This window comes from Pleurodeles waltl, chromosome 5, assembly GCF_031143425.1.
Source record: "Pleurodeles waltl isolate 20211129_DDA chromosome 5, aPleWal1.hap1.20221129, whole genome shotgun sequence".
Lineage (NCBI taxonomy): Eukaryota > Metazoa > Chordata > Amphibia > Caudata > Salamandridae > Pleurodeles > Pleurodeles waltl.
In genome coordinates this window covers 1,769,026,298-1,769,040,335 of record NC_090444.1, presented here as the reverse complement: position 1 = coordinate 1,769,040,335, position 14,038 = coordinate 1,769,026,298, and the positions used below count along the sequence as shown (strand labels likewise).

The 14,038-nt window shown below is 48.1% G+C and overlaps 1 protein-coding gene across 1 annotated transcript in view; it reads left to right on the top strand.

Moving 5' to 3' along the window:
* The window catches only part of DNAH14 (dynein axonemal heavy chain 14), a 923,784-nt gene that overhangs the window by 673,719 nt on the left and 236,027 nt on the right, over positions 1 to 14,038 (top strand). Inside the window, exon 58 of the mRNA XM_069236199.1 lies at positions 11,121 to 11,302. Within this exon, the coding sequence (XP_069092300.1) occupies positions 11,121 to 11,302 (182 nt within the window). The remainder of the gene's footprint in view (positions 1 to 11,120; positions 11,303 to 14,038) is intronic.

Sequence of the window (14,038 nt, the reverse complement as noted above, 5' to 3'; positions counted from 1 at the left end):
CTCATGGGATGGGGGATACTTACAAGTTTTCATTGCCCCTTACCAGATTTAACCTGGCGGTGATGAACAGTGAAAACTGGCCATGTGACTCCCCACTTAAATTGAGCAGCCAGTCAAGTGACCAATCCTCCAATGGCCCTCACTTTGTCGGGCATTGGAGGTGTATGTCAGCTGCAGGGTCGGAGTAGTCTCTGCTGCTGACATATTTCAGTTCTACATGACTCTAAATGAGGCAGGCGAAGCTTCAGTTTGGTGGAGAGAGTACTCTGTTGCCTTTACGATGGAGTACCCCTATTCCAAACTCTAAAACTGTCCCTAACATTTTCCCCTACTCTTCTATAGACATATCCTCCACTCCACTTGTATTGGTCTCCTGAAAGTATCCAGGCATAGAACACATATTGTGGTCAAAACTTTGTTCGTTCTCTCATTCTTTTAAACTTTCTTCACTCTCACATTTTTTAAAAATTCCCTCCCTCTAGCTTTACAGTTTATTACCCCCCTATATGAATATTTGTCACCAGTGTATTGGGCAAGTTGCAAGTTGTCAGGAACTTTGAGTAAGAGTCCTACACCTGGCACCAAGGAGTCAATCTGACGAACATGTACTCTACCTTAGCTATTTAACATAACATATAGCACAAGATCTTCAATTAGGCAGCAAGTATGGCAATCTCATGAAAAGGTAGACTTTTAAATAGACATGTCACAAAGGCACCTCTGATGTGATGAGCAGCTACCATTGATGAGCTCTCTGTGATCAGACCAATAGAAGTGGCTTCCTGTAGGTATTTTGGAGTATAGGTGATCTTGTGGGATTTGTTGGCATGCCTTCCACAAGTTCAAGAGAAGTGCAGTGTAATTGATCGACAACATCACAGCCTCGCACTTAGGGTGACTTCTTTCAGATGCTGCGGAGAGCTGAGAGTGGTGTGAGTTCATGCAGTTATAATGGAAGTTGTTTTTTTCAAGGAGCCTAGTTGTCAAAAAAGAGCAGGTTACCACCAACATCTCATGAGTGGAGCCTCAATTAAGAGGGAGACCAGACATTTTTCGTACTGTATGGCTGTTTACTAGTTGTGAGTAACTATTCAGGGGAATTTTGCCACTCGTGTCTCTGGGCATGAACTACTAAATAGCCCAAGCTTGAGCACCAAATACACCATTTTAAAGTTGATTCCCTGCATAATAAAGCAGAGCGATCCAAGGCTTATTCAGGGAGGTAATGTGAGGATAGAGACTCAAGATGCAGCACAGTGACCAATGTTCAATAACTTCAGTCCAACCTGTGATATATCTTTAAAAAGAGGTACAAAGGAATACTAATCACCCAATCCCCAGATTAAGGTATCTACACAATATATTTGGGGGATCAAATTCTGTGACTAATAATAGTCATTAGTCTCCAGTGGCAATCAGGCCCGTATCCCACAGTTGTTTTGTGCTTGTTCTGTAAGGTACTCTGATGTTCTCTGTGAACCATAGTCCATGGACGAGGGTCTACTTAGGGTTGCCAACGATGATGGTAATCCTCCCTCATAGAACTAGCTCTACCAACACTGAAAAAGTTCACAGTTCTAATAAAAGTATTTGAATATTGGTTCAATATGTTACTCTTTGCTACCAAGCTCCACCATGACCAGTACCATGAGCGTGGCCCATAAACTGTCAGCTGACTCCACCAGCCAGCAATGCATCCTAGGCACTTCAACTCCTTACAACTCTAGCTGGTGGAGTCTTCCATGTGTTGCATTTGAGGAGGTCATGTAGGCTTAGTAACCTGCCACCAAACTGATGAAATAGCTCACCCCAGTTAGCACAGTGTGGTTCAAATGGGAAGTCCTGTGGTATTCTAGTGGGGGACTAAAGTGGTCCCTATGTGCCTGCATGCACCTACTTTCAGTGGCAATGTAGGTGCTCTCAGGTACAAAGGAGCAGATCTGACCATGCTTCTTGTCATGATAGGAATTTTATCACAGTTACTTAGCTTTTCCCTGCACTGCAAAAGATGGGACAACAGGTATGGGACTGCAGTTCATTCTTTGCATCTCCACTCAGGGCCTGGTACCTTGTGGTATTGGGGGACCCAACAGGCAATGGAGTATGGGGGGCGTGGCCTGACGCCGATGGCAGTGGAAGCCTCTCCGTGAGGCTCCTGCCAGCGATTCCCACTCCGGTCCAGCCTGAAAGGCAGTGGACCCCCAAACCGCTCCATTGCCTGGCTGAATATGCGCAGGGGTCCCGAGGCTCATTTTGAGGGGTGCGATCCCGGAGAGAAGAGAGTTTCGGGGCCGAATTGGCGGCCGATGGAGTGCCGCGAAAAAAAAAAGATGGCGGCCGCGATCTGAACGGCGTCCCCGGTGGCAGAAGAGCCACTAAAGCAATTCCCTGCTCCTTTCCCGCTCACCCCTCTGGGAGACAGGAAGTACAAGGGGCCCTGGTGGTTCCCTCTGGGGTCCCACGCCGACGAACAGTGGGGCCCAGCGCGGCGTCTGTGCTCGGATAAGGACCGCGGAGCACACACAACATGGCGACCGACACCCGAGGGAAGGACCGAGTGGATCACGGTGAGAGGCGATAATTCCGGGGTTCCCCCAGAGCTCCTTTGGCAGCTCCCCTCTGAGGACGTCTGATCGCAGTCTACACGACAGCGCCGGGGGGTACTTCTGGGAGGCTTGACCCCATGGACCGCCTCAGATGAGCTGGAACGAGGAGGGCGAAGTCGGCGACTTGATGGGGCGAACCTGGCCTGCACTGGGACACGGTGCATGCGGCACCCCTCTACGGGGGTCCCCCTAGATGCGCAGTGCTACATACAGGAGAGTGCAGGGGGCCCCCAGACACTGGATGGGAGTCATGCATGCTTGAAGGCACCCTCCACGAACTGCGAGGCTTTTTGGCTCGACGGGTCCACACCCTAACTGGGAGGAGAGAGAGTGTCCTATCTACCTGGCGTGTGGTGTACCTCAGGGGTTCTTAGCGGCCTAGAGTGCGGAGTGCGGCTGGCACTGGAAGGCGATAATCCTCTTACACGTGTACCGAGCGCCAGAAACAGCAAGTCTCTAATAAAAAGTTCGGCGATCCCTTTGGCAGTGTAGTATACAGCGCGGTGGTGGGAGAGTAGGGGTCCAGATCCCACCGATCAGACGGAGTTGGAGCCATACCCCAGAAAATGGGTAAAGTCGGTCGCCGGAGGGACATAGAACAAAAAGGTGGGTCCTCAGCTGAGGCACAGGCAGTCCCGCCTGAACCCAGGAATGACGCTTCAGGAGAGGGCCGTGACGACCCCACACTTCAAGATGTCCTAAAAGCTATAACGGCTTCCCGTGTAGCACTGGAGGGGAAAATCGACGCTTTGGCCACAGATCTCACAGTACTGCGAGATGATCACCGCCGCCTGGCCGAAAAGGTGTCCACCGCCGACAGACAACTTAAAGAGCTCCTTCCAGAGGTCAAAGATGCCACTAAGTCTACACAGCAGCTGGAGACCAGGATCAAGGCCCTGGAATTAAGGGCCGAAGACGCGGAAAATAGATCGCGTCGCAATAACATACGGGTGATTGGTATGCCTGAAAGTGTTCCACAAACTGGCCTGGCGGAGTTCCTCGAGCGGTGGCTCCGAGAGGACTTAGCGGGCGACGGACTTTCTCCTTTTTTTGCGATCGAGAGGGCACATAGAGTTCCGTCGCGTCCTCCCCCTCCGGGAGCCCCCCCGCGACCTATAATAGCCAGGCTTCTTCATTACCGGGATAGGGATTACCTGTTGCATCAAAGCAGGGCCAAAGGGGACCGCACAATGGACAATCACACGGTTCGTATCTTCCCAGACTTCTCCCGGGAAGTACAGAAACAACGGGCCACCTTCAGAGCTGCAAAACAGAAACTGCGTCAATTGGGTCTACAATATGGCATGCTGTTCCCGGCGAAGCTTAGGGTAGTGACCAAAGACAGTACACAGTTTTTCACTACGGCGGAGGAGGTATGGCAATGGATTGATCTGCTTCCACATGAGGGGAATGGTCCTCCGGCACAGGGCCCTGAGCATGGACGGAGGAGAGGGGCTAAACGCAACACGGCCCGTATAGTAAATAGTCCCTCACCAGTGGAGATGCAAACTGAGAGACGAAAAGCCATGGAGGCAGCAGCTTCATTGAGCGGCTCTGATCGCGGATCCCAAGTACAGACTGCTGCGGACTGTGAACCATCTGATTCGGACCATGAATCCGAGACTTCCCAAGTATCCGACAGATCGGGCCCGGCCATAACACCGGGCACTTCTGACTGTATCATATGAGAGTCCTCCCATCGAACTACACTTGAGCCAGTTGTCCTGGTAATGAGAGCCTCCCCTGGCAGGCACCGTGGTGGCCGGTGAGGAGGGCGTACTAGCTGTCACTATGGCGGTCGTACCCGCCAGATGGATGAGACCGGGGTCCACAAGTACTACTATATCTTGCAATCCGGTAGTGGGGATTAGGGCGATGGCCCACTCCTTTTGTGATCTAGGAGTTACCCCACTTTCGATAATCTAGTTGACATTTCGCGAAGTTTGGATGAGAGTAGTTCAAACTTTTGTCCCGGGGAAGGGGAGTTGGGATGTTAATTGTTGGGGCTTGTTTAGGGGGAGTGATGAGTGGTGGATGTTTAACACTGGTCTGCTGATGTTATATAATGTGAGAGTAGGGATCTTCGTGGTATATGCTAGCCCTGCATGGGGTATGTCACAGATGGGGATTGAAACACAGTTATGGCGTCGTTAGGCACTTATAAATTTCTCTCATGGAATGTACGGGGCATGCACACAATGTCTAAGAGATATAAGGTATTCTCACATTTACAGCGGAGGGGGATTCAGATTGCGTTGCTCCAAGAAACACATTTAACCCAGGCTGAAGGGCTAGCACTACAGAAAAGGTGGAGGGGCCAGGCATACTATACCTCTTATTCCGCATTCGCCAGGGGTGCCTTGATATGGATCATTCCAGTTATTAGACACGCTCATAGACCCAGAGGGACGTTTTGTAGCAATCCGGGGTCGATTGGAGGGAAGAGATCTAGCGTTGATCAATGTCTATGCCCCGAACTGGGACCAGGGTGAGTTCTTTACACGCTTATCGGGCCTCCTAGCCACCTATTTGCAGTTCCCCCTAGTGATGGGGGGCGACTTTAATTGTGTGGCCGATCCCTCCAGGGATCGCTCCCACCCTCCGTTACATGATTCCCCTCTGATGAGAGTAGCAGGGCTATTCTCCTCCTGGCAGGTGAGTTGGGGGCTGGTGGATGTCTGGAGACGAGTACACCCAGAGACCAGAGACTATTCCTTCTTCTCCCCCCGGCATGAGCTCCATGTCCGCTTGGATGTGTTTTTCTGCTCCCCAGACATTTTCCCTCAGGTGCATAATGTTGAATACCTGACCCGCACAATCTCTGATCATAACCCTCTATTACTAGAGTCACGCTGGGGTTCGCCCCCCTCTCGCATCCCCACCTGGCGGCTGAAGACTGAGTCCCTAGAAGACGCACCCTTTCGGGAGGAGCTAAGACAACATATTACCCACTACTTTGTAGATAACGAGGCTTCGACCAATAACCCCTTGATTGAATGGGACGCTTTTAAAGTGGTGGTGCGTGGGCGCTGTATTGCGGGAGCGGTAGGGGTCCGAAGGACTCTACTTAGGGACACTGAACAAGCGGAGAGTGAGCTGCGAGAGATGGAGAAAAAAAGGCCTGAAAGTCCGCTCCTTCAACCTACTATCTTAGAGCTTAGAGCAACGGTCGCTGACTGTGTGGAGCGTCTTCGATGCTTTGACTACCAAAACTATATTACACGAGCACACGGGGAGAGAGACAAAGCGGGTCGGATGTTAGCTTGGGTAATATCGCAAACGCATAAGACATCCCCTATCCTGGAAATGATATCGGAGGGTGGAAATCCCCTTCACGGGCAGGAGCAAATTAACTCTCACCTCATGTCCTTTTACGAACGATTATATAAAAGCACTCTTCGTCCTGTCGGTAACTCCACCGATAGTTATGTATCTAGTCTGCAGTTGCAGACACTACCACCAGATGTTGCGACACAACTTGAGGGAGCCATTACACAACCAGAGATTCGGAGGGCCATTAGAGAACTATCGAGGGGAAAGACTCCGGGGACAGATGGTCTCCCTATCGAATTCTATGCCACGTATATAGATTTGTTAGCTCCTAGGCTTGAGATTCTATATCAATCCGCCAGAAACCGAGGAATTTTACCGGCAACAGCGAGGGAGGCGGTAATAGTGCCCTTGCTTAAACCTGGGAAAAATCCTGCGGAAGCTGGGGCATACAGACCTTTATCCATGCTGAACCTGGATTACAAGATCCTCAGCAAGGTTCTGGCCTCTAGGCTTCTCCCCCACATGGCAACACTAATACATACTGACCAGGCAGGGTTCATCCCGGGGCGCAACACAGCGGATAACATACGCAGATTTATAGCGGTCATGAACGATCGAAAATCGTCTAGCCCAGCCCCTGGAGTGCTCGCAGTCGATATAGAAAAGGCCTTTGATAGCTTGGAGTGGGCCTTCCTTTATACAGTGATGTCCCGCCTTCGTTTCGGACCTGAATACATTGCCTGGGTCAGATTGTTGTATACTGAGCCCACTGCTAGGGTACGGACAGGACGGATAATATCCAGACCTTATGTCGTTGAGCGGGGTACCAGACAGGGGTGTCCCCTATCGCCGCTGCTATTTGCACTGGCTATGGAGCCATTAGCGGCCGCAGCGCGCGGTGGTGGGGGGGGTCCCGGCATAGTGGCAGGGGGCAAGAGACATCAAATAGCGTTGTATGCGGATGATCTGTTGATCTTCTTAGACGATGTACACAGAGACCTTTCCCGGACCCAGCAGTTACTTTCGCAGTTTGGTGAGCTTTCTGGTCTTCGGGTGAATTGGGGCAAGACCGGCCTGTTTCCTTTGAACGCTACTGTAGCCCCACCATTAGAGTTGGGAAATGTCCAGTGGGTTCCAAGATGCCTCTCATACTTGGGGGTCAAGATTTTCCATGACCCAAAGGATATAATAGACGGCAATATTGGAGGCTCATTGCGTTCCCTCCGTTCCAACATGGCTTTCTGGCAAACCTTACCTCTATCTGTAGCGGGGAGGGTAGCCATCCTTAAAATGGTGGTGTTGCCTCGCCTTCTATATCACTTCACGGTCCTGCCAGTATGGATTCCTAAGGCCATATTTGCAGAACTAGAATCCATGGTCATAGCCTTTATCTGGGGGGGTGGACGGAAGCGAGTGGCTCTGGCCAAACTTCAGAGGCGGTCCACAGACGGAGGCCTAGCAGTCCCGGACTTTGAGGCTTACTACTTGGCAGCGCAATTCCAGTGGTTGGCGCAATGGATAGCCAACAGAGCAGCAACAGGGTTGGGGGTAAAGGCATTTACTCCCCCAGAGACTAGATTATATGAACTGTTGTTGGGGTGTCCGGGTACTGGGGCGCATGATTCCCTTGAATTTAAAGTCCTTGCGCGCTGTTGGAGGAGCTTTTTGCGTAAACTTAAAGTAAAGGCCCCTTACTCCCCTGACCTACCCCTCTTGTCCCTAAGAGCTTTGCCCCATCGGGGTGACTGGGGAGGACTCCAGTCCTGGGTGGAGTCCGGGATACAGACGGTAGGAGCACTATTTAAGGAGGGGACACTGATGCCGTTTGAAGTCCTTCGGACACAATTCGGTCTACAGGGAGGACACTTCTTATTGTATGGCTCAGTAGTGGCTAGTATCAGGAAACACTGGCTGACACGGACAGGAGAGCTCACTACACAAACAACCTGTACATATTTGGCGACTTCTTCTGGCACCTTTAAGGCAGTTTCTAATCTCTACAGCAGGGTTCAAGCGGATAGGAACATACCTTTGACTCAACTCAAATCGTCATGGGAAGTAGACCTGGGCACAACTATATCCGATGTGGACTGGGAGCGTATTCTGGGGGGCTTCCCCAAAATGACTCGCAATGCCAGATTTAAGCTGATTAATTTTTATGTACTTCATAGGGCATATCTCACCCCTGAGCGGATCAGCAGGTACTTTGAAGTGGAAGGAGTAAATTGCCCGAGGTGCGGACTAGAGAAGGCAGAATTTAGGCATATGTTCTGGAGCTGCCCTACGGCGGAGGTGTATTGGGCGGAGGTGAGCCGTCTGGTGGCTGGAGCGATAGGAAGAGAAGTCCCTTGCACAATAGGGCATTGTCTGCTTGGCTGGTTTCCACGCACGGCTAAGTACAAAATAACCAACAGGTTCCGGGACTTGGCCTACGTACTGGCCAAGAGGGAAATAGCGATGTCCTGGAAGAATCCAGTTGGGCCGAGACTGTCCCAATGGACCAGAGAATTAACTAGGTGGGCTGGGTGTGAGAGTGCTGTTTTACATAGCGAGGCCAGAAGGGGTTGGCGGCCCCTGGAGGTGGCGCAAGGTTGGGACGCGATATTAGACTCCTTTAAGGAGGAATGCCGATTAGGTCCAGTCCCCTGATTGAATGATGTTTGGATGTTTTGAGAAGTTACCAATAGTCCCAATCCATTGGTGCCAGTACAGATGACCCCGGGGCAGGATCCTACGGTTGGACTAGACGGGGTAAACACTCTCACACTGTGAGCGGAGGGTTGACTCCTTCATAGCACACCTACATACAATACAACTGTCCAGATAAGCTACCAGTACCATCACTGGGGGGTGGGGCACTGTTGGGGAGGTTGAGGGATGGGGGGTAGGGTAGTTGTTGCAACATCAGATTGCTATTAGTGCAGAGATGTGTAGATTGAAAAAGCTCTTGATCTCAGAGTCTATGTAGATCACTGTATATTCTCTTATACTATGTTTACCTAATCATTGGTTGATCGAAATTGCAATAAACTTTGTTTACAAAAAAAACAGGCAATGGAGTATCAGGTTGTGACTGTAGTTAAGTCACTTAGCTCTGCGCAGGACACCCTGTCCTTGACATCATGTTCGGTGCTTTATGCACAGTTCCTTCTCTACTTCAGGCAGCTAGGATATGGGTCACTTTTCTAGGCAACTCAACAAGATACTTAGAAAAGCAACTCTAAACCCTCTCTTTCCTCAGTGGTAGCACCTTCCCTGATGCCTCCCTCACGCCTCCTCCCAAGCACTTCTAGATGGATTGTTTGTGGATTTTCATGTCTGTTCCTAACCCTAGCTGGAGTCTACCTGCCAAAGACATCAGCCATGGAAGTCAGAAATCTTCCTCAGTTTACCAATACTATTCCATCATACTCGACCTCCCCAGAAGAACCAGCATCTCTCCCAACCTCAGGGTCCTCCACTGGCTCCCCATCCAGCAAAGGTGCCACTTCAGGCTCCTCACGCATGCCGACAAGGCCCTCCACGATGTTGGACCTGCCTATATCAACAAACATACCACATTCCACTGACCCACCAGAGAGCTCTGCTCAGCCAACCTCGCTCTGGCCTACATCCCCCGCATCTGTCGGGAGCACCTCGGTGGCCACTCCTTCACCCACCTCGCCGTTAAGTCCTGTAACGACCTCCCCCTCCACCTGCGCACCTCCCCTTCTCTGGAAGACTTCAGAAGACAACTCAAGCTATGGCTTTTCAACCTCCATCACCAGCTGGCCAAGGTTCAAAGACTCCCCCCAGCGTCTGGAGACTCCCCGGTGTGACAAGTTCCTGCTCTACAAATCTTCGTAATTGATTGATTGAATCCATATGAATAATCTGGAACACTGATCTGAGGACGGCATCAGTATTTCAGCAGTGTTTGGTTAGCAGACAAAATATGGAACTCAGATCCCCTCTCTGAGTGGGTAACATCTGATTTCAGAGGTTTTGGGTTTTAGTTCACACTAGCTACTCAGCCACTAACTTTGTTCTTTGGATTTGGTAGGCAAGAGGGTGGAGCTGGGTGTTCCCTGACAAGGGAATGTAAGACAATGAAACAAAGGAAGCTTGGCTTTCCTCACCTGGCTGATTCACAAAGACTGTCTGTCTACATCTGTGAGAAAGAATGGAGCAGGAAGGAGGTAGAGACTGTCATTACATTTCAAAAGGGGTGTCTGTCTCTTTCCTTCCTTTCACTGGTGCCTGGTCCACCTCAGAGGGCCCTGAGAAATGTGCAAGGGTCTACCTACAAGTCACAACCCTTTCAGGCAATCACTTTCCATCTTCCTTTTTGTGAACCACACTTACACAGTAGAAGCAAATGGATCCCTGTATTACTTCAGATACAGACAGTCTATACACAAAACCTCACCCAGCCACACAGTCAAAAAACAAACACTGCATCACAGGTATGGAGCAGAGTACCAGAGTGTAAGGGACTGGCAAAACCCTTGTTAACAAGAAAGGCCATTGGGCCATTATTCCTCTTCATGTATCAGGAAAAAGGTTTGTTCCTGCACTTATAATCATCAGCTACCATCATAACCAATATTTCGCAACCTAACAGGAAGACAGTAGTCAATTTAAACAAAAGAGGGGTGAACTTTGAGTACACCTCCTGAGCACAGAACCTAGCTGTGGGCCTCCATCCATGCCACAGATTCACAGCGCATACACACTTGCTTCTTGTATGCACAGAACTGAAAAATCAACAGAAACTTGCTATGGGCAAGGGGTGCATGCTCCGCTGAGCCTTGTATGGGACATTCCCATACTAACATTGGTGGTGCTAATGTTTCCCACAATGTGAGCACATTTGGGTGCCTGTTAGCCTCTTTGGTATTTGATCAGATATATGATTTTTTTCCAGACACTCATGTTGTCAATAACATTCAACAGGATCATGGTCATAATTGCCAATGACAAGAGTATGCTTTTGTGTACAGCTATACTGTAACTTGCACGTCCAATGGTGAAGTAGAAAACATGAACTTGTGAATACTTTACCTGCATTTATGTGCTGTGTCTGTTTAGCTTGTGATAATGTCTTTTGTGTGGGTTTGCATTTGAAAAGTTAATTTGTGCATTTAAAGTTACTGAATTAATTCTGCTTGTCCCTTCTTGGACTTTTATAGAGCATTAACAGTATGTTCCTTCTTGTTCATACCTTTGTTACAAAATCCTTCTGAACATTGTTTTTTTCAGGACGTAAAAGAGAGGATTGCACAAGTGTGTGTGGAAATTCACAAAGGCGTGTCTGCAAAATCTGCTCAATATTTAGAAGAAACCAGGAGATACAACTACATCACACCCAGTAACTATCTGGGTTTTATCAAGACATTCACAAATATTCTACAGGCCAAGAAAACAAAAACATTGACTGACAGGTAACCATCACCTGCTTATCTGCAGTACAGCAGTGTAGAACATCAGATCCAAGTTACTGTTTATACGTCTGTAGGCAGACAAGTTTTCCAAAAGAGAAGTCTTGTTTCACAGTTTGAGGAATTCTGTGGTGTTTCCCATCCTTGGATAAGCACAAACAAAAGTAGGTGGATCCTATATTCAAACATTTTTCTATTAGTACTTGTGACGTTAGTATGTGTCACTTACTCTTGCAGTACTCCTGATCTAGCCCTGAATTCTGGGAGTTAATCATGAGTACTTTACTTACTCCTGGCACACGAGTAAACCAGGAGTACTGCAAGAGTAGGTCACAATCTTTGTGAATCTAGTCCAGGGTGCTTCTACCCCCCTTTAATGTATTGGTTGTTCTACAGAGCGAAAAGCATTTTCCTCATGGAAAAAATAGAATATAAAAAGAAGGTGCATTCATGGCACTCATACCCCAACTCAGCAGATTGTTCACCCAAGAGCTTTATGAAAACAAGGCCCTTGCTTGGAAATCCATGACAGTCACAGGTTTCTAAGCCTATTCCTTTAATTACGAAGTAAGAGCACATTTATGACCAATGTAAACATATTTCTATGCTCCCAAATTCACAGTTAGTTATTTTTAACAGAACTCATAGTTTTGGCCGTGGAAGTTGGGGGTACTGAAGATTTACCATGTCATGAATTTATAATTACGAGGTGCGTTTTTTTAACACAATTAAGATAATACACCAAAAATCACTAAATATTTCCTTTACTAAAATAGATCACTGCTTAATGTACTGAACTATATACAGAAAGGATTACTTTTTGGGAGATGAATCAAATCCATGTTTTATTGACCCCACTTCGTAGTGAGCGCAGAGACTGTTCTGACCTTCGTTGAACACTTATCCCTGATCTTCGTCGATTTTAAACACTCTTTTTCAATAAGTGTCTCTGTTCTACATGACCAGACAAAAATCTTAGTTATGATATCTAAAACCATAATATCATTTGAGTTTTTTTTTTAAATGAAATAAAAACCCATTAACATTAAGAGTTACTCAAGTTTCCACCCTCTCACCCTACCCACCATACCTTATGTATTGAACCTCTTACCTTCGTATTCTAAGACACTTCCATTTAGCTATGTCAATACGTCAGTGATACTTGACTTAACCTTTCTGTTTCTGGGTCCAAAGCATAACTGTAGAAAATTAGTTGGACCCAAACTTAATGCATTCTCCATTCAATGATTCTTTATCTCCGGTAGAGAAATGGCTCAACTCATTGCCACTTTGCATTTTCTCTTCTTTGGTTGCACTCTTGAAGTCTCTCAGCTGCATCATCGACCATAATCTAACTCTAAATTACCATTTTACCAATTACATCTACTCTAGTCACCAAAACCATAAATCTCTCTCTCAAGCTTGTGAAAGACATAGTCCAGGCAATTGTTCTCCTGCTAGAAGTTGCATGCCTTTCTAAAACTTCTAGTGCTCTTTTAAGAGCTGTACTCCATGGTGCTGCCAAGCCCATTACAGACACCAAAAAGTCAGAACATATCATTCCCACATTGTTCCCATCCTTAATGATCTTCACTGGCTTCTCCTGGAAGCAAAGGTCCACTTTAAAATCACATGCATAACACACAAAACAATCCACAATAGCGTACCTTAATACTTAAAGGATCAACTCCAACTCAAAGGTTTTCTAAAAACAGGAATAAGATCAAAACAGGTGTGCAAAATTGGGTTGTTTGTTAATTGGGGTGTGAGCCCTGGTCAGGCAATAGCCACAATCCCTTGCAGGGTGAACCACAAAAAGTCACTAAATTCCCCTGTGCTTAACCCTGGGTATCTTGGCACAAAAAACGGTCAGGCTTAACTTAGAGGCAATGGATAAAGTATTTAGGCACCACACCAACAGTTATAAAGTGAAAACACAAGAAAAATCCCAAACCAATTAGCCACCTAGTAGCATGTCATTTACAGGCCGTGGGTATATGGTATACCACTTTACAAGGGACGTATAAGTACATTAAATATGAAAAGCAGGTATATGCCAATCAAATCACGTCTAGGGGAGCAGTCATGGCTCACTGCGCTTTGAAGGGGTGGCGCGCAGTGGGGAGGGAACAAAAACTCATTTGGGAAAAAAATAAAAACTTGCCGCCACTCCTACTTCTCCTCAGCAGGCACAAGCTCCCAGCCTGCCCTGTGGCCAATACAGAGGCTGCTCAGAGCAGCGTTAAGATTGGCTATGATCGCCCAGCCAGGGTGCTCCCAGGCAGACTAGGAGCCTGTGCCTGCTCTCTCCAGCCCAGCACCATGCGTGATGCAGGATCCACGCAGCTCGTCAGGAGAGGGGATCCACAAAGCTGGTCGTCTTTGCAGTAGGTGCCTGCTGAAACAGGGGAGTGACTCCTTCACCCCAAGGGAGATTCCTCCGCTCTTCTGGTGCTGGCTGAAGGCATGCTGTCCACTGAGGGCGCACAACTAGGAAACAGTTGCAGTTGCTGGGAGGAGCTAAAGATACAATGTTGCAGAAGTTATCTTTGCTTCTTTGTTGCAGTTTGTAGGGTTCCTGGGGGGTCCAGATGCAGATTCTACGGTGAGAAGGTGAAGTAGAGGATGCAGAGGATTCCTGCTGGAGTCTTGCAATCTGAATCTAAAGAACCACCCAAAGGAGAGACCTTAAATAGCCTTGAAAGGGGGATTGGTCATCTAAACAGGTAAGCACCTATA